The following is a 20,721-nucleotide window of genomic DNA, read 5'->3' as shown; positions in this document are numbered from 1 at the left end:
CTCTGACTGCCCATGGGTCGTGTCCCCATGCAGGCAGCAGAAGCTCTGACTGCCCATGGGTCGTGTCCCCATGCAGGCAGCAGAAGCTCTGACTGCCCCTGGGTCCTGTCCCCATGCAGGCAGCAGAAGCTCTGACTGCCCATGGGTCCTGTCCCCATGCTATTCTATACTATTCTCTAAATAAAAGAGCACTACTGCCAGATCTTAAGAGTCTAAGAAATCTTTCTTTCAACTCCTCGGCTCACGGACCCTGCATCATTTCAAGATGTTTCTTCAAGGCTTCTGATAGAAGATGTTTTATAACCACAACCATTATGTTGAAATAGAATTTCTTTAACATTTAAAAATGATGAACAACTTTAGAATTTATGAGAATTTCTGTACTTAATTAGAGTTACCTTGGACTGAGGAGAATGGCAGGTTGCTTTTCTCCTGGTTGAGGGCAAGAACATGTTTACACAGAAGACCTGGTTAAAAAAAACTGGGTATTTTTCTGATGAACCCAAACTAATCTGCATCTCTAATATTTAAAGAAAAGCCATTTGAATCATCATGGCATGAAAAAATTGAAATATAGCTCACGTGTTACTAATGCAGTGAAGAAAAGACTCATCTGGATGGGTTGAAGGACTTTATTTTTGTTTATATGGACTATTGACAAAAGCAAAACCATGAGAATCCAACTGGAAGTGATGAAAGCCAGGCTAAACGACAAGGATAATGAAGATTTATAATACTGGCATTCATTTTAAAACTTAACTTCTTTTTCCAATCAGCTTCTTTACAATGATTATTAGCAAGAGCAGTTTATTTACTTGAGAAGTATTTTCCATGACCTTGACTTAGAAAAGGTCATCTCTCTTTATAAGCTTGGTTATTAATCATAACTGATTTCAAGTGGCTGTATTTTTTGAGCAAATGCTTAAAATGCTTAAATATGTCAGAGAGAATTCAAAGGTGTAAAAAAATAGTTATGATATTTCAACAACACTTTATGTCAATTAAATTGTTTTGACCAATTTCAACAGATTTTCAAATTTATGACCCCAAAATGTAAGAAAAAACAAATATGTTTTGAAATATATGAAACATCCATAGAGAAAGCTTCAATACACTTCACAGACTAAAATTGTCTCTGACCACACAGCCATGATATCTTGGGATATGGAGAAGAGTGCATAGCATGGGTCATCTAATAAATGATACAGGAAAACTGACTCAATATATAGAGAAAGACACCCACTTCTCCTACCCCTACAACCCTCAGCATGGATTGAAGACCTAACTGTGGACAGTGGAATATAAACATAGAGCAAATGTAGGAAAAAAATGTAGGGATGTATCTTCCCTGACCTCAGAGCCTTCTTAATCAAGATCTCAATGAAGACAATCAAAAACAAAGTTAAGAGACAAGAGATGGTCTTGTAAAAGATTTTCACAACAATTTCTAAGTAATAAGAGATTCATATTTACATTAAAGAACTATAGCAAAGCAGGAAGAAATAGAAAGAAGACATGGCAAAATGGGCAAAGGAAATTCATAAATGAGATACCCAAATACCTGATAAAAATATGAAGAGATGCTCATCCTCAGTGGTGATGGAAGAGAAAACAAATTAAAATAAAACACTACTTTACATGCACTAGATTTGCAAAAATTAGAACGGCAGATGACATCAATTACTGGCAAAGGTGGGGAAATGTGACCTCTCATGCATGGCTGGTGGCTGCATAAACAGGTATAGGAATTTTGGAGAGGGCTGTGCAGTCATTAGCGAAATTAAGTTAAATTCTACAATCTAACAATTCTACTTCCGGGTTCTGTACTTAATAATACACATGGGCACATCTATAAGGATATTCATTGTAGGATTACGTACAGAGCCAAAGAGCTGGGGGACAACCTAAATGTTTACATTTCACGCTTTTATTGTATGTATTTACATACAGATCTTAATAAGGGCATAGAAAGGAGTTTTGAAATAAATATGGTAAGTACACATAAACGTGTGCCTATGGGACAGGGTGGAATATTAGAATTGGTGGATGGTTAAAAAAAAGTTAAAATAAAACAAAACGGAGAATTTGTATGGACTGATGATAATGGTGTGGTATAAAGCAAATATTGACAAAACAAAACAAAGTGCCCAACTGACCAGTCAGCAGCACCCTTAGGGGTTTTTGTTCATGAGCTCAAAGGAATGACAGCCAAGGGACACGGGTTACAACAAAGAAGGCTTATCTTCAGTATGGAGGTGTCACTCTCATTTCCCTCTTTTAGACATTAGACGATGCCTAGAGGGCTGTGTTCCTTTGAGAGCAGACAGACACATCAGTGTCACAGAGGAAATGAGTTGCTGAACAGTCTTGCATACAAAGTAGGTGAACAAATGGGGATGTTAGAGATGGCTAGCCAGGAGGACAGCAGCTCACTGTTGCACACATTTGGGAGCTTATATGGAAAAGGGGGAGAGTTCTGTGCTGCCCTAGAGGGACCAAAGGGACCAGAAATAAGGGGAGGAGCTAGAGAAGGCAGATTTGTATTCAAAGGAGGAAGAACTGTCTGATGATCATGGCCTTGAGGAATCAAGAAGGGCTTAGAGCTCCGTGGGACACTGCACAGACCCTGTGCAGACTAAGTCTGAAAAACACGGGTATGGTGGAGGGGCCATTGAGTTGAGTATCATGTGAGAGGCTAGTCTAAACAAACTCCAAGTTCATTTATATCCTTAAGGTTCTGTCATTGTATCATCTATTTTTGTGTATATAGGCATATATTATACGTACTTATTTATTCCTAGCCATATGTGACTATAATACACATAAATATTTATACATGATTTTAACCTATGCATATATTTTGTATTTCACATGAATATATTTATACATAATTATAGAAACATATTATATATATTATATATACTTATACTATACTTATTATATATACTTATATAATATATAATATATAAATTATATAAAATACAATTTACAATGTATATTTATAAGCATAAATATATATCCTATATAAATATAATATACGTATTATTTGTCACATATCATATGTGCATAAACTACACAGTTCTGTTGAACTTATATATTTTGATATTTACTAGTGTTAGGTGCCAATTCATATGAAAGGTCCTACTGCATGATTTCAAACAGTTGAGGGTTGATTTTTCTGATGTAAAATGTTACCAGGGCATTATTAATTAAGCACTATCAAAGGGTCTTTTCCTGTGTGTGTGTGTACGTGTGCATTTGCAAAGAGTTTGATTATGGGCTAGGCAAGGAAAGTGTAAGTAATTTTCTTAGCGTTCTTTCTTTCTCATCTCTACTTAATTCTCTCTGAGTTCCCATGTTTAACAAGTATTGCAAAACACTATTTCTTAATTTTAATTTTGACTAAGTAGAAAACTGCATTCTTTGACTTTACAACAAATCCAATACATAATCCTTTTCTTTTCCTCTACTTAGAGGAAATTAATTTGAGATATTATTTTTAAAAATTTTTAACAAAAAGTTTCCTTGAAGAAAGGTACCAGCTCATTTCCTAGAATGGAACAGGAATTACAAGGCATTCTTTTTTGTTTTTGTTTTTTGAAAGGCATTCTATCAACAGGATAATCCTGTCAGAAGGAGAGTACTCAGACTGAGTTGGGAGCTCAATTCTGAGATCCTAACCAAAGCAAAGAATTTCTATTCTCTGGAAGCTTGAGAGCTCGAATCCTCACGTCAGGCGAGTTTAGGACGGTGGGACAGTGACAGCCCCCCACTTCGCTGGCCTTCTTTACCACATTTAGATATGAAATTAACAAAGAGAATCTAAAATCCCAATTGAACTCACAAATTACCACAAAAGGATTTCACACCATTATTATCTTCATGTTTCCCCACTACGTCTATTTTCTCCTGTATTATTCACCATAGAAACTATACACTCCCTAAGAAATTATTGAAAATCAATATACACATTTTGTGAATGACCAAAATTTATGGCCACATAAGAGCCCAGCAAATAGGACCCACTGAACATTGCTTAACTTTAATAAGGCACCTAAAAGAGAAAAACAACTTGAAATGCCGTGTTTTCTAGAAACGATACTGTAAAGGATTCCAGTAGCTAGAGAGATGGAGAGTGGAAGAAAGTGAAAGTGATAAAGAGAGAAGGCCCCTTGCTCCCTGGCAGAGTTGGGTGTGGAAGCTGGTGGAAGTTGATGGTGCTCTGGTTGGAACAGGAAGTGAGCAAATGTCAGCAAGTGGCAGTGGGTGACATGCACAGAGCTGTATCTCTCTCTGCCTGGGCCAAATGACATTAGCTGTCAGGAGCCCCCTAAGAACGATGCCATTAGAAGGCAGTGCTCCTAGCCGCTCACTAGAGACGGGAGGAGAGCAGACACATTATCAGCACTGGTTTTCATTTAGCATTCATTTCCCCAAATGCGCCAACAGCAAGACTGCAAGACTGCCAGGAGGATGGATGAGATTCAGCATATAATAAAAAGCCGCTGTGGATGCAGCATCTTTACGTCGAATTGTGCAGAAAGTGTCCCAGTTAGGCCCCAGAATACAAAAGGTCACTGCCATAAAGTCAGAGACACTGTCAGTGACACCTAATCCTTTCTCCAATTTAAAGCAGGATATGACACGAATTTCTCTTAAATTAGAACGAGACAGTGCTACAAATATAAAAATGAATGAAATATGAAAGAGGGAATATTTGTGGTTGCTCTCGTTGCATTTCCAGTATTATCATCTCATCTCCATATTGGTAAATATTAACTGAAAAAACCCAATAAAATATAATTCTGAAAGCTTGCTGTTTCTTAGACACTCTTGGCTACTTAAATTTTCAACTATCTCCCTCTATTAATTTTAGCCTGCTGTCCCCAAATCCCTCTTTCAAAGTTCCCATGGTCTGAATCCACGAGGGGGCTCCACAGACACGTTAGACGAAACCCTACCCTTCGGAAGACTTTCCCAAGACACTAATATTTTAGGTTCCCTCTCTCAGCCTTTCCATCATCCAGAATGGAAATTCTGGAGTCATCTTTGGTTCTTACTCACCCCCCTTCACCAAATTAATTCCTTCCTGTTCATCTCTTCAATTTAACTAATTCTCTCTCTCTTAAATTAAGCCTTTAATATCTCATGCCCTTAACTTTAAACATAACCTTCTTTCTTGACTTTTTAACTAGCTTTCTTCCTGGGTTCTTTGCCTTAATTTCTTCTCACTTCAAACCTGGCTTCCCACTGCAGTATGAATTACTTTTCTAAGACATACCATGAGGTCGTATTGGAACCCAAATATGTGTCTTTGAGTGTTGAATACATCAGTGGACAACTTTGAAGCAGTCTCCCGACTTCCTTACTCTGTTTCTCTGATTAGACTTTATCCACATGCCAAGTCACTGGGAGTATTAATCAAGGTTACACATATGAAAGTGTTTTGTAAACTATAAAGTTTTACATAAATATAAACAGAAGGTGACATTTTTATCTAGCAGCCAATTAACTTCCCTGGCAGTGTTGGTCCCCAGAAATTAGAACACTCAATTAGGCACTGTTCAAGTTCAAAGTGGCACCTAAAATGAGACAGAAAAAAGCTTTGAAATGTGTTAAATATAACACTGCTTGTTTAATTGAAATGAAGTGAAAGAAGGGATTCTTTTTGAGAAGATCAGCCCTGAGCTAACATCCACTGCCAATTCTCCTCTTTTTGCTGAGGAAGACTGGCCCTGAGCTAACATCTGTGCCCATCTTCCTCTACTTTATAGGTGGGACACCTACCACAGCATGGCTTGTCAAGCGGTGTCTTGTCCGCACCTCGGATCCGAACTGGCGAGCCCTGGGCCACTGAAGCGGAACGTGCTAACTGAACCGCTGTGCCACCGGGCTGGCCCCAAAAGAAGGGATTTTTGACTTTCATTTCTCCCTACACGTTTGAGGACTTTTGGTTGGTTAAGATATTTCAGAACTGCTTAAGTTTCAGGCATTATCAACAATTAACATGTTATTTATATCAATTTGAGTTTTTTTTCAAATTTCCCAAGTCATATGCTACAAAGCAGACAAAGGGTCATGACTATCACCAAAAAAGACATCACTGAAAAATAGCATTGTTTTCAAATGTCATCTAAATACACATACACACACACACACCACTCTATTCAGTGTTAAAGAAGAATCTCCTGAAAACAAGATAAAAATGGGTTTCACAGTTTGCAGCATTATTGATGGAAACAAGTGGGCCCACTTCCAAAGGAAGCCAACATTTAACACATCATATTTGCTCTTCCAGAATCATCTGAGTAAAATATTCACTGTGTAGTCTAACAGGAAAGGGAATGGAGCTGTATTTAATGCACAAAATGGGAAAGAGTTTCTTTCGATCCTGATCCACAGAGAGAGTCAAAAACCGCAGTCTTTTCCTGTAATTCAGCTGTTCCTCATCTCTCCTCTTATCATAATTGAAAACAGTAAAGGTTATTCATTTTTAAAAAGCTTTGATGGACTACTAACCCTGACCACTGGAGTGTTATTTAATTTATATATTGCATTTCAAAACATTTTAAAATTCAAATTTAAATGTTCAGAAGTCAATTTGGTTATGACCTTACTAACAACATCGGATTAAAGGCTAAAATTGTTAATAGTGTATAATTGTTACTACATATTGAAAGTTAGAAGTCATTTTAAGCAATAAATGCAAGTGGTATCTTAAACCAAATTACTCTAAATATCTTTGTAAGAGTGCAATGCATGTGAATATAACAGACACAAAAAAGAATGCCCTAAACTGACATAAAGGAATCCAGAATTTATTATTTTTCACCTGGGAAGTCCCACACTGGCTTATGCATCCTTAACTCTATCCACTCAGCCTGCAATTTTCCTCTTTCAGTATCTACGTTTCATCTATCTACAGAGAAAAGATGAAATTAAGTAAAAGCAAGCTGGGATATCCTGCAGTATTGAAAGCCAACACTGTATTTGGTTTAGAAAATGTTCCTTAAAGCAGAAGAAAATATGTCTTGAAGCAATGATTAACAAAAAGTACATGCTCTCTCCTCTGCCCAGACATACATTTAAAAAATTAATTTAAATCTGATGAACATCAACTCAACATATATTTTTTGACCAAGTTCTGCATTCCTGGCTTCTTGGCAAAACCACTGTTTTTTTTTTTAAGATTGGCCCTGAGCTAACATCTACTGCCAATCTTCTTTTTTTCTTTTTCTCCCCAAAGCTCCCCAGAACATAGTTGTATATTCTAGTTGTAGGTCCTTCTAGTTCTGATATGTGAGACGCCACCTCAGCATGGCTTGAGGAGCAGCGCTAGGTCTGCGCCCAGGATCCGAACCAGCAAAACCCTGGGACACCAAAGTGGAGCACACGAACTCAACCACTTGGCCATGGGGCTGACCCCAAATCCATTGTTTAAAGTCTTTCCCATCAAACTTTTGTTAGTGTGTGATAGTCTCACATGGTGGGGTCTCCTGAGAGATCTGATCTGTCATCAAGGAGCCTATTATTAGAGACAGACGAGGATGTCTCTTGCTTTGTTCATATGGCTGTTGTAATAGTCATAGATCTGTTTGATCTCAGTATCTTCCTGCATCTGGATGACTTTTCTGCTTTCTTTATCTCTCTGATTTGATTGTCGCACCTGACATCCTCCTTTCATCTGGCCTCTCTCCTCCACCCTCCCTATCAATGGTCTTTGCTTGGCTTCCATTGCCTAAGATGGTTCTTCTTCTCCCTGGGGTTGGTTTTAGAGAGAATTCTTAGCCATTGGATAGAATTTATTTTCTGAAATATTGACCTGCTCAGGGGCCTTTCTCGATTGAGCACATTTTAATATGCAAAGTGAACACACGTTCTGAAGTCGTTATGAGCCCTGTTCATGTTTTAGGTCACTGTCTTAACACAGCTTGTATTGTCAGCTGCTTTCATTTTCCTCCTTCTTTGATCTTTCAATCTTCTCCCTGGCATGGGGGTGTGGGTGGAGGCAGGCAGCCTATGCAGGTACCCCATTGCTCTGGCCATAGGCACTGGTCCAGGAATGGGCTGGTGGCCTATGGAATGCCAACCAGAGTCCCTCTGTAGGATTTTCCTACATGGAATGGTAAGGAAAGGGCTCTGTTCTTCTCTGTCATAGTTGTGGGCATGTGAGTACAGAGATATTCAGGGCCAATTTTTCTGCCATATCAAGAAGCTGCTCTGAGGGAATTAAACTGATGTGCGGAGGGAAGCACCAAAGAGACAGACAGAACATCCAGATGGTCATTACGGGTCTAGATCAGGCCTCCCCTGAGGCCCACGCTATCTCTGCCCCTCCCAAAGTTTGGCTTAACATGCCCTTGAATTTCCATCCCTATCTCCCCCAATACACTATTGTAATTGCTGTTAAACTGGTGGATTCCCGCACTTTTTTTTATAAATAGGGTCATGGTCAATACACTGCTTCCCAATCTAGGAAATTTAACAAGACAAATTTAAATTTCAGACAGTTCTTGTTTGAATTTTTGTCAGACTTTGTCTTTAGACATTTGGTGAATAGGTTTTGCTGTGCGTCTGCCTAAGCGACTGATGTCCGCCTACATGAAGGTGAAATCTGCAGTGGGGTACGCAGAGTCCCTCGACAGTCACACTTAGGCCTGTGCCCTTACACATTATCTATTCACTGTTGTCTCCAAATCCACATCCCAGAATCCTAAATACCACTCTCCTAAATGCAGTTTCCTACTTACTGGATCCAATTATTTGTGTAATATATATTTCAACCTCAACATGTCAAAAAGTAGACTCCTAATTTCTTCCCTTAGACTGTTCCACTAGATCTTTTGCTAACTCAGTTGATGGCAGGGCTCTTCTTGCCATAGCTCAGGTCAGAATTTTGGAGTTATCCTTCCATCTTTGTTTCTCTCACAGCCACATCCAATCCATCAGGAAATCCTATTGAATAGACCTTAAAAACATGCCCAGAATCTTTCTTCTACTTTCTATCTCTCTGGTCCAAGCCCTCCTATCTCTCACCTGGATTAGCCTTCTAAGAGGTCACTGTGCTTGTCTCTTCTTGCCCTTTAGCCTAATTCTCAGCACAGGAGTCAGAAGTATCCTTTTAAAACCCAAGTCAGACCATGTGACTTCTGTTTAAAATCACCCGATATATCCCCTCATCTCACTCAAAAGAAAAAACTCAAGTCATTACAACCCAAATCTAGGTCCCACATGAAATGGTCCTGCTAATTCTGACCTCATTCCTATTAATTTCGTCCTCGTTCACTCTGCTTCAGCCACACTAGCCTCTCTGCTCTTCCTCAAGCTTGCCAGGCACACTCCTGTTTTTGTTCTATCTGTTCCCTTTGTCTAGAATGTTCTTCCCCAGATATCTGCTTGGCTCTCTTGCACACCTCTATGTCCTTGCTCAAATCTCACCTTCTTAAAGAAGCCTTCCCTGACCACTCTGTTAAATATTGCAAATCCCATATCCCAACGACTGCCCCACTCACCACCAGCCATTTCTCACCAGGCGGCTATAATGAAACATTTCACAAAATAGGATTGTCCTTTTGTTTGGCAGCCTTTGTAAAGGAGCTGAAAATATTTATAGTGCATAATATATGCTTAAAAGAAAAAGATTCCTGAAAACACAACTGTTTGATTAAATTGTGAAATTTTGTTTCCTAAAATCATAGATATGCTGGTTATAAAAGCCAATAAATTCTCCTTTGGGGCATAAGCTAGTTTTTGGATTGGTCTCTGTCACTTAAAATCGAAAGGGCCAAGATTAATACATTGATTTGCTGATCTGGAAAAGAATAAAAGTTTTTGGAATTTTAAGAGTAAAAGTGATTCAGATGGTCTTTATTTGAACTTATGTCTCCTAAAAGAATGGTATTAAAATATTTATATTCATTTATCCAATGGCCATAGTTCTGGCGATTTTTCCTGAAAGAAATAATCTTAAAAGCAGAGAAAGGCCAACACATAAAGAAGCTCATTTGATGCATCATTCATAATGAGTGAACATTAAAAATAAATGAAACGTTTAGCACTGAATATTTTCAAAATGTAGTTTGCAGACCCATGGGGATCCTTGAAACCATTTTAATGAATCTGCAAGAAGACAACCATTTTCATTAGAGTACTAAGATGTTATTTGCTTTTCTCATTTTGTGGACATTTGCACAGATGTGCAAAAATAGTGGTGGGTAAGACTGGTAGAACCTTAGCACAAATCACACTAGCACATCAGAATATACTAGAAGTTGTATCGTTTACCAACACATATCCCAGTCGTTGTTGTTTTCTTAAACCAGTTTCATTTAAGGACACTTACGAAGCCATAAAAACAATAATTTTAATAAATCTTGACCCATGAGTTCATGTCATGTTTAATGTTCAATGTTCTGTGTAACAAAATGGGAAGAATGAACAAAACACTTCCACTGCCTGCTGAGAAGGTTGTTGATTTCGAGTAAAGTAGTTGTGCGCTTGCTGAGTTACAAGCTCAACTAGCCACTTTTTCCACGGAATTTCATTGCTTCCTCAAAGAATGTCTACCTAAAAACTACAGTTATTCAGGCTCGTTTATTTGGCAGACATTTTCCTGGAAAAGAAAGAAATGAGCCTGTCACTCCTACAATCACAACTGACAGTGTTTGTTGTAAACAATAAAACTCACACTTTCAAGCAAAAAAATAGAATTTTGGAAAACTTGTACTGTCACCATGAACTTGACAGCTTTCCAATATTTAGAGACCTTTCTCATGGAATCACGGTGATATTTTGATATTGTATAATGAATTGTGTCAACATTTGGAAGCTCTACATAGCTCAGAGAACCAATCATTTCCAAATGATCAACCTGTCATGGTACAAAACCATGTGTTGGTAAAACATTCATTCAAAGGGTATAAGAGAGTAATGAATTCTAAGATAGGAGAGTACGAAAAATTCATTAAAAAGGTGCAAATTCTCCATCGCAGCTAGCCTTTAACATACTGCCATGTTTTAATTCTCTGCATGGTATTGAATACTGTAAAGTATTTTCTAGTTTATTTACTTGCTTTATTTTTTGTCTCTCCTGATTGGAAGCAAAGCTTCATGACGGAAAAGATTTTGTCTACCTTCTTCATCACTGTTTTCCTCACGGCCTAGAGTGGCGCCTGGCACAGAGTAGATGTTCCATAAATGATGGCAGAAGACATAAATACAACCACAAAATTGACTTTTATGCAGGTATGACCCGTCTTGTTTGTCAAGATTTTCTAATGATTTGAAAAAATTCTTAAGATAGGTGGTTATTAAAAAAATTCAAAATTATTCATTTGCAAGTGTATCTAAGGTAGAACAGATATTAGATAACATACAGTACATAACATATTACATATTTTATGTGTGTGTGTATATTTATAGGCGTTCCTAGAAAGGTAAACGGAAACGGTTTGTGAGAAAAGATGGTGGGGAAGACCATGGAAAACCCATGCAACTTTGTAAGGAGGACACCAAAGACAATGAGTGGTACACAGGGAGATAACTTGGACAGCTCAAGCAGGCAGCTTAACGTGGCAGGAGGCTGCTTTCACAGATTTTTGAAACTGTTTCATAACATATTAGAGCTATTTTCATGACCTACTTCATGTAGATTATTTACATAATTGGAAATTTTCATTTTAGGTTCAGCTGAGGAAACTGAATTGAGGAATGGAAGAAACAGTCTCCTCTAAGGGTCTGCCACTATAAAGCTGTGTGTTCCTGGACGGGTCTTGCCACTTTATTGGTCTTTACTGATAAGGAGATTGGAGTTGAGCTGCATTATCTCCAAAGTTCATCCTCATGGTTAGATTCCATGATAGTCTATGTCATGATGTCATGATGTAAAGAATAACTTAAAAGTCAAGAAATTTTCTACGTAGTCCTTTAGTCATTTAATTCCTATATTGTTACTTGGAAGTGTTCATTCACTCAAGATGAGAAGCTTGTATGAAATCCTCTTTCTTCCAGTTGGATTCTAAAAGAACTCATTTTTAGGAAAAGAAAGATACATGTTTTAAAATTATCTCTCAGAAAACTAGATAACCAAGCCAACGATGCATTTCTTTTTTCTATGGTAATATTAACAGCACACGCCCTCCTGAAAATCAAGCCAAAAGTTCACACGAAAAGATAGCTATATCGACCACAGGTCTTGCAAGATGCAGTAGTAAAGAGAACAGAACATCTAATGTTCTAATCCAATCATTCCATGGTGTTTACAATTGTCCTACTCTAAATGTGCAGATTCTTAGATTGTTCCACTCCTAATTGTTGATCTGGTGAAGCAGCAATGGCAGGTTGTGTGGGGGTGGAGAGGAACAGCCTTACCTTTAACGGTCACATGGACACTCTGGCTGGTGGAGAGCTGCGGCTGAACCAGCACGTTGCACGTGTACTCGCCCTCGTCCACTTCTTTTTGCACGTCTGAGAGTTTCAGAGTTCCATTGTTCTCAAACGCCACTTGGCGGTGGTTAAAAGGAAGCAGATTAGAGTTCTTGTACCATTTGATGGAGTAATATGGATAGCCAATCACTCGACAGTGAATGTACGTGTCCCGTCCTGCTATTGCTGTGATATTTTTCATTGGTCGAATGCTTGCAGGCCCTAGAGAGACACAAAGAAACTCTTGAAAATAATTTAAGGGTACTTCTCATGTGCAGAAATGGGTACACTTTTCCTTGAGTTAAAAATGTAGGTTATTTTCACATAAGACATCTTTTTCAATTTAATAAGTTTCTCTGTATTTGGCATTTTCCACTAAGGAGGTTTTTTCTTTTCCTTTAATTTCATTACTTCCAAATGAGTTGAGTGAGTGTTAAATACTTTAATTATCAATAACTTCCATTAAAACATTTTGAATTACAAGGTAAAAGGCAATTTAATCAATAAAAAGCAACTAGTCTGCACAGCACACTCATGCTCTTTCTGTGAAAACACTGGTAGCAATTCGGCTGTTTAGCTCTCTCTATAAAATAGATATGAAGATGGAGGGTATGCCACGTTGCACTATGAATGTAAGTTAAGATAGCATGTACATGAAGGTTTGCCATGAATGTAGGAGAACAGAAGAGGAAGAAGGAAGAGGCATGCAGAGCATTAACCAGGAAAGGAAAGATCCAGTGGACAAATCTAAGAGAAAAAGAAGGGGAGAAGCTGACTAAAGAAATCAAAACGCCGTTTCCAACGTTAACCCAATCAGTGCCATTCCTGAGTAGGAAGGAAAGGGCAGGAAATGAGAAGCAATAGTTAATCCGTTTTGGCATTCCAAGACTCAGCTCAGTGCATGCAGAAACCTTCTTCTCCACTACAATGAGTTATGTGTGTTTTTTTGAGGAGCTGATTTGACAAGCACCTCTTACGTTTATTCGAGCCTGGTACAGGACGACTCCTGCCGAGTTGTTGGCCGTGCAGCGGTACACTCCCCCATCCCGGACCTGAGAGCTGGAGATGTTTAGGTAGCTGACCACGTTTCCCTCTGACGTGATCATCTGGCTGATGCGGTGACTGCCACCCTTGAGAATAGGGTCGTCATCCAGGGTCCACGTGATTGTGGGCAATGGAGTTCCCTTCACGTTGCACATGAGGGAAACCGGTTCTGCTGGACTCACTACTTTTTCACTAAAGGCGGAAATGATTTTAGGAGTTCCATCTGTAGGAAGACAAATCATGGAAGGAAGTGGCACATACAAATAATTAAACAACTTCCAAGTACATTTATTTAATGATTAGGAGGTAGATGATTACTAAATGACTAAGGCTTATTAAACACTACAAAAAAGCCTGGTTTTATTGATAAAGCTAAATCCCAATAACAATAAGATTTCACTTTCAAAAGAGATAAACACAGCATTAGCAAGCTTCAATAAATTGCTTATGTATTTCCTGATTATCATAACAAGAAGAATAACAATGCAGCCGAGATATTCATATTAAACAATGTCAGCTCTTAAGAAGTCTACAATTCAAAACTGGTATGTGCCCCTCCCAAAACTGTAAACAGAGGAAATCCACACCCCTAGTCACTGCAGCTTTCTACTTCCCCAAGGTCATTCGGGATTGCTCACTAGGGAACTGCTTAGAGGAAGAAAGACTGAGAAAGACTGAGAAACTGATTATCTAATCTTTCTTTTCTCATAAGAAATAACCTCTTGTAGTTTTAATGACAAATGGGACATACATGTAAATTTCCAAGAAGCCTCTGAGAATGAGTAAAAGCTAAATAAAGTTTGACCTTTCTGGCACGTATTAAATATCTCTATAAGTATCTTAAGTAGGGTGGCCATATAATTTATCATCCAACCTGGGGCGCTTTTGAGAATGGAATGGGTACTATGAACAATTATAACAGGAGAACAGACACAACTCAAGGTTATCCCAGGCAAACTAGGAGCTTAGTCTTAGGGAAATTTCCATGGGAATTTCCCATATTTTCAACAAAGACCAAGTTTTCATATTCCATTATTTTTCTATCACAGATGTGGACTACTTCCCTCGTATTGTATAGTAGTAATCACAAATGCATGTGTCTTTTTTTTATATGGCTCCCCATGAAAAAAAAAGAGAGAGACATGCATATTACAGAAAAATACTTGAAAGTCAAAGGAAGGAAAAGTTGTGAATAGGCCTACTAGCCTCAGGGAAATAAATCAACACTGTGACACTTCTTTTCTAGGCGTAAGTGGCTCATTATTTGTGGGTCACAATTATGTCACATAATTGTGATCACATGCAACAGGATTTTTGATTTTAGTAATAAACTTTGCTGAAGGAGATAGTTTTTTAAAAGGATTTTTGTGCTCATTTTCAGGATTCATCGCAGAATGAAAGATAATGATTACCAGATATTATTTTTTAGGTTCTAATTTTTATTATAAGACTTATAGATATCTATTGTTGAAAAACCGGAAAGTATAGATACAGAAAAGACATATGGGAGACAGAACTGAAGATAGCTTGCAATTTCATCACAGAGAGATAACTGTTAGCACTTCCAAGTCCTGAAGAAAGAGTTACTCATTGACCCAAAACCTTGAAGCCCATTCTGTGGCCAGCGGGGCCAGCTGTGTGGGGTTCTCATGACGGGAAGCGTTGTGGTGAGGTGCTGCACTACAGTCTGCTACCATCTTTTCATTTGCAAATTCCTGAATCTTCTTCATTCCAACTCACATTCTGATTGCCTGGAGAAGGCTCTCAAGTATGTTTTTTCCCAGATGAATTCATAAGGAGCACATCTCAGTGTCCTTGTGTTGCAAACATCTCCCTTACCCTCCCAAAGATCAGAAAAAGAACTTCCTAATATTAAAATGAAGACCCTGCATTTCTGCCCTTAGAATACGGCAGACACTGCTTCAACAGGCTTTGCATTTAATTCACAGAGAAGTTAGACATCATCCTGATTTTTATTCTCTGTACATAATCAGTTGTTGATGCTGGGGGATGTTGAGATTATTTTATTTGACCTTACAATTCAACTTTATCTTCAGGATGTATTTAGCTGTAAATTTCTTTGCACTGATTTTTACACCGTGGACTGAAAACTCAAGTCATTTTTATCTGTTTAGGAACGTTTTCTTCAGTTATACTGTTTTTTCATAGATAAAGTTTACATACAGTGAAATGTGCAGATCTTAAGTGTACAAACAGAATGAGTTTTCTTAAATATATACACCTGTGTAACCAACATAACGCTCGAGATATAAAACATTTCCATCATCCCGCAACATGGGGATCATCCATCATCCTTATTCCTAGGGCTCCTTTAAATCAATCCTCACTCACCATGGGCAGTCACTGTTCTGATTTCTATCACCATGAATTAATTCTGTGTGTTCTTGACCTTCAAACCCATGTAATCACAGAGGATGTACCTTTATACATGCATATATTCTACCATAACCACAGTACAATTAGCAAAATTAAGAAATGTGACTTTGGAACAGTACCATTACCTAATGTACTGTCCACATTGAAAGCCTGCCAATTGACCCAAAATGTCCCTTATAGCTATTTTTTCCCTGTTCAATCAGTATTACACATTACATTTATTTGTCATGTCTCTTTAGTCTCTTTTAATCTGGAACTTTCTTAGGTCTCTTATATTTCTTGACTTTGACATTTTTGAAGAGTTACTTTGTAGTAACTATTTCCTCAGGATTAGAAGCAGGTTGTGCATTTTTGGCCAAAATATCATGGAAGTAATGTTGTTTCCATGTGCTTATAGGACATTGTATATCTCCTTTTGTGAAATGTCTGCTCAAATCTTTTGTCCACTTTTATATTAGACTGTTTGCCTTTGTTATTGATTTGTAGAAATTCTTTATGTACGCTGAATACAAGTATCTATACATATGTCAGAATCACATAATGGTTAGATATATTTGTCAGATAGCTTATATAAATGACACAGAATGTTTGTCAGGCACATATATAGAATATAACACATATGTGTGCTCATGTGTGTAAAATAGCTTCTTTCAGTCTGTAGTTGCCTTTTCCTTTTCTTAATGATGTCTTTCTCTTTGCCACTCTGTGTTTTCTTGGTCCTAAGAAAGCTTTATCTATCCCAAAATGATGAAGAATTCTTCTGTGCTTCTTTTTCGAGACTTTATAGTTTTTGACTTTAAATTTCAATCTATAATTCATATCCCATTAATTTTTGTGTAAAGTATAAAGTGTCAGGTAGGGATTGATATTCATTTCTGTCCATACCTTCATTGAGTAGTTTCGGTACTGTTGGTCGAAAAGACTTTCCTTTACCTATTGAATATCGTGTGTTCTTTTGCAAATCCCTTCAACATATATGTGTGAGCATGTTTCTGGACCATCGATTGTGTTCCACCGAGCAATACATCTACCTCGTTTAATGCAGATGTAGAGTAAGTCTTCAAACCTAGTAGGATGAGTCCTCCAACTTTATTCCTTTTTTCAAGACTGTTGGAGTGATTCTCAGTTCTTTACTTTTCCATATATATTTTTTAAATCCGTTTGGACTACAGGACTTCCACTTTTCTATATAAATTTTAAAGTCATCCATAAAAGCTGTAGAGATTTTGATTGGGATTACATCAATCATTTTAGAGAGAACCGTTACCTTAAGAAATTACTTTCCCAGTCCTTGAATATGGCATGTCCTTCCAATGTTTCAGGTTCTCACAATTTTATATTAGCAATGTTGTATCGTTTTACATGTTGAGCTCTCTCACATCTGTTGTTAAATTATTCCTAAATGTCTTATGTTTTATGCTAATGTAATGGGAATTTTAAAATATTATTTTCCAATTGTTTGTTCCTACTATGTAAAAATAAAATTGCATTTTTTACATTGATCTTGTATCCTATGACTTCCTAAACCCACTTACGCTTCTAGGAATTGTTTGATAGATTTCTTGGGGTTTTCTAAGTAAACAAGTCCTGTGATTAAAGACAGCTGAAATTTTTCCTTTCAAAACTTTATACATTTTGTTTTCTATTCATGCCTGGCTAGGACTTGTAGTACAACGTTGGATAGAAGTGGAAGGTGTGAGCCTCCTAGCCTTGGTCTCAATGTTAAATGAAAAATATTTAATGTTTAACCGTTAAGGATGACTATAGCTATAGATTATTCATAGATGCCATTATAGATTGTTCATAGATGACATTAATCAGGTCAAGGAAGTTCCTTATCCTCCTAGTTTGCTGAGAATTTTCCTTCTGAATGGATGTTGAATTTTGTCAAATGATTTTTTTGTTGATATATTGAGGTCATCAATTACTTTTTCTCCTTTATTCTGTTAATATGATGACTTACATATACATAGATAAGTTTTATTTTTAATGTTTTGCCAATCTTGCACTTATGGGATAAATTCCAACTGAGTTTTATATAGACAGATGCATAGATATACAGATCCATATATACATATTTATATATATATACATATTTGTATAGAGAGACACTTACACAAATACATATTTATATGTATATGAATACTAATATGTATATGTGTATGTATGCATATACCTATATGTATTTTTGGGGGGAGGAGGTGAGGAATGTTGGCCCTGAGCCAACATCTATTGCCAATATCCCTCTTTTTTGCTTGAAGAAGAGTGGCCCTGGGCTAACATCTGTGCCAATCCTCCTCCACTTTGTACATGGGATGCCACCACAGCATGGCTGATGAGTGGAGTGTAGGTCCACACCTGGCATCCGAACCCGCAAACTCCAGGCTGTTGAAGTGGAACACACAAACTCAACCACAATGCCACCAGCCTGGCACATCTATCTATATAATTTTAATCACCTGTGCTAAAATTTAAGATTATAATCTCCATGTGAAATGTAAGAACCTTGAAACAAATACTTTCAAATAATTTAATTTATATTCTGTTCTTTGGGTTATTATCTATTTATGTTATAAACTCTATAATACAGTGTTGTGATTTTATAATTGTATGATTTGTCAATTGTTTAAAAAAATGAAAAGAAAAAAACAATTTTGCTAAATTTTTTTAACATATTTACTACCATTTCTCATGTTCTTTATTCCTACAGATCTAAGCTTCCATTTTAGGTCATTTCCCTTCAGCCTGAATGACTTCTTATTCTTTTCTTTTTTGCTGAGGAACAGTCCCCCTGAGCTAACATCTGTTGCCAATCTTCCTCTTTTCTTGCTTGAGGAAGATTAGCCCTGAGCTAATAGCTGTGCCAAACTTCCTCTATTTTGTATGTGGGTCACTGCCACAGCATGGCTGTTGAGTGGAGTAGTTCTACACCGGGGATCCAAATCCATGAACCCAGGCCACCAAAGTGGGGTGTACTGAACTTCACCACTATGCCACGAGGTTGACCTCATGACTTCATTTTTTTATGTAATATGTTTCCTCCCTCAGAATTACAAGATTTTCTATTTATCTTTTTTTTCAGCAACTTGATTCAGATATGCCTGCATGTGGTTTTCTTTTTATTTATGCTTCTTGGGGCTTGCTGAGTTTCTTGGCTTATTTTTTTAAACCAAATTTGGGAAAATTATAGTCATTACTTTTTCAAATATTTTTCTTCCTCATTCTCTGTCTGCTATTTCTCTGGCCCTCTAATTATACGTATATCAGGCCATCTGATAAATGTCCCACATGCCACTGAGGCTCTGTTCATTTTCCTTGCAGTCTTCTTTCTCTCTGTGCTTCATGTTGGATATTTTATTTTAATTAATCTTCAAGTTCACTGACCCTCTCTTCCTCCTTCTCTGATCTTCCACTGAAGTCAATGCAGTGAATTTCCCATTTCTCTTGGTTCCTTTTCATAGTTGCCATTTTCTCTGCTGGTCTTCCCAAGATCTTCATTCCTTATGCCTATACTTTCCTTTAAGTTATTGAACATATTTTAAATAGAAGCTTTAAAGTCTTTGCTTATTCTAACATCTGGGTTCTCTCAATGTCTATTTCTATTGGCTACTTTGCCTTTTGACCTCTGGTCACAATGTCCTGTTGTAGTTGTTTTTTTTTTGTATGTCTACTTATTTTTATTGTATACTTGGACCTGCCTTCAAATTTTTGCAGTTCAGGTGTCCACTAAGTTTTTCAAGGAATTTTGCTTTGAGATTTTAGGATTCCCTACTGTTATTTCCTCTTTCCTGGAATTCCTACTCACCTCCTTCAATAAGCAGGTGATTTGACAGTACAGACCTCTGCCCTTCCATACCTCAATCCCATAAGACTGCAGCTTTCTGCTTTTCTTCTAGTGCTCTAGTTTTTTTCCCCCTACCCCACAAAGACTGGAGAATGTCCATCCTGAGGGGAAATGTGGTATCAATGTAGATATCACCCAGTTCTTTCTCCTTCTTTTAAAGGTCAAATCATTTATGTCTGCTTTTGAGTGTCTCCCCAGTGTCCGCATACACTTTTGCTTTCCCCAAAGTTCATAATTTTTATCTTCTTGCAAGTTAATCTGATACATGCTATTCTATAATTTCCTGAAATAGGACCTGTTCTTATTCTTTTTTTACTATTCCATTCTCCAGTTATTCTGGTTTTGATCTTGAACCCATAATTATTAGATTCTATTTTCTTTACACTTCATTCCAATTCTTTTGGCCTCATAGGAAATACTCTCAGATTATGCATTATATCAATGGCCATTCTTAGTTCATAGTATTGTGAGATTTTATGATTTATGTTAAACCATAGCTATTTCAGTGGAAATAATAGGAGGCTTTATTGGAAAATACTAGTTAGACACCACTTTAATGCAGATATTAGATATGTGTTTGTAATTCCATTTCTGCTCTCTTTTGCTACATTAGAACTGTCATCTCTCAGAAGAGAAAAAAATAAAGTGAAGCTTCTTGTCCTGAATGGAAACTGACATGCGACAAATAAATCCATGAGTATGCTCTGTAGGCTCCTTTGCCCCCCCTTTTTTATTCAAGTGACAGGCTTTTTTGGAGATGGAAGCAGACATTATTTCCCCAGTGAGTGCTGAGTGTCTTTGAAATCTTTCTTGCTGTCACTCTCCGATAACCTGAACTCTTCTGACATTATTATGGATTATCAATATGCTCTTTAGGTTTTCTTAGTCACATGAGATGGTTGCCAAGGTAACCAGACCTGGACAGGTAATCTCTCCCTTTTCTACAAAGAATCTGAAAATAGTGACTATGTAAAAACTACAGTGCATCATCATTAACAAACCGGCTCTTTACA

At 37.4% G+C, this 20,721-nt stretch overlaps 1 protein-coding gene across 1 annotated transcript in view; it reads right to left on the bottom strand.

Moving 5' to 3' along the window:
• Positions 1-20,721, bottom strand: part of LOC124234382 (Down syndrome cell adhesion molecule-like) — a 684,040-nt gene that overhangs the window by 250,030 nt on the left and 413,289 nt on the right. The window contains exons 8-9 of the mRNA XM_046651745.1: positions 13,394-13,690; positions 12,370-12,645 (exon numbers count right to left, since the gene is read on the bottom strand). Coding sequence (XP_046507701.1) covers positions 12,370-12,645; positions 13,394-13,690 — 573 coding nt within the window. The remainder of the gene's footprint in view (positions 1-12,369; positions 12,646-13,393; positions 13,691-20,721) is intronic.

Source organism: Equus quagga, unplaced genomic scaffold (genome assembly GCF_021613505.1).
Source record: "Equus quagga isolate Etosha38 unplaced genomic scaffold, UCLA_HA_Equagga_1.0 73442_RagTag, whole genome shotgun sequence".
NCBI lineage: Eukaryota > Metazoa > Chordata > Mammalia > Perissodactyla > Equidae > Equus > Equus quagga.
This window is presented reverse-complemented; position numbering and strand designations above follow the sequence as displayed.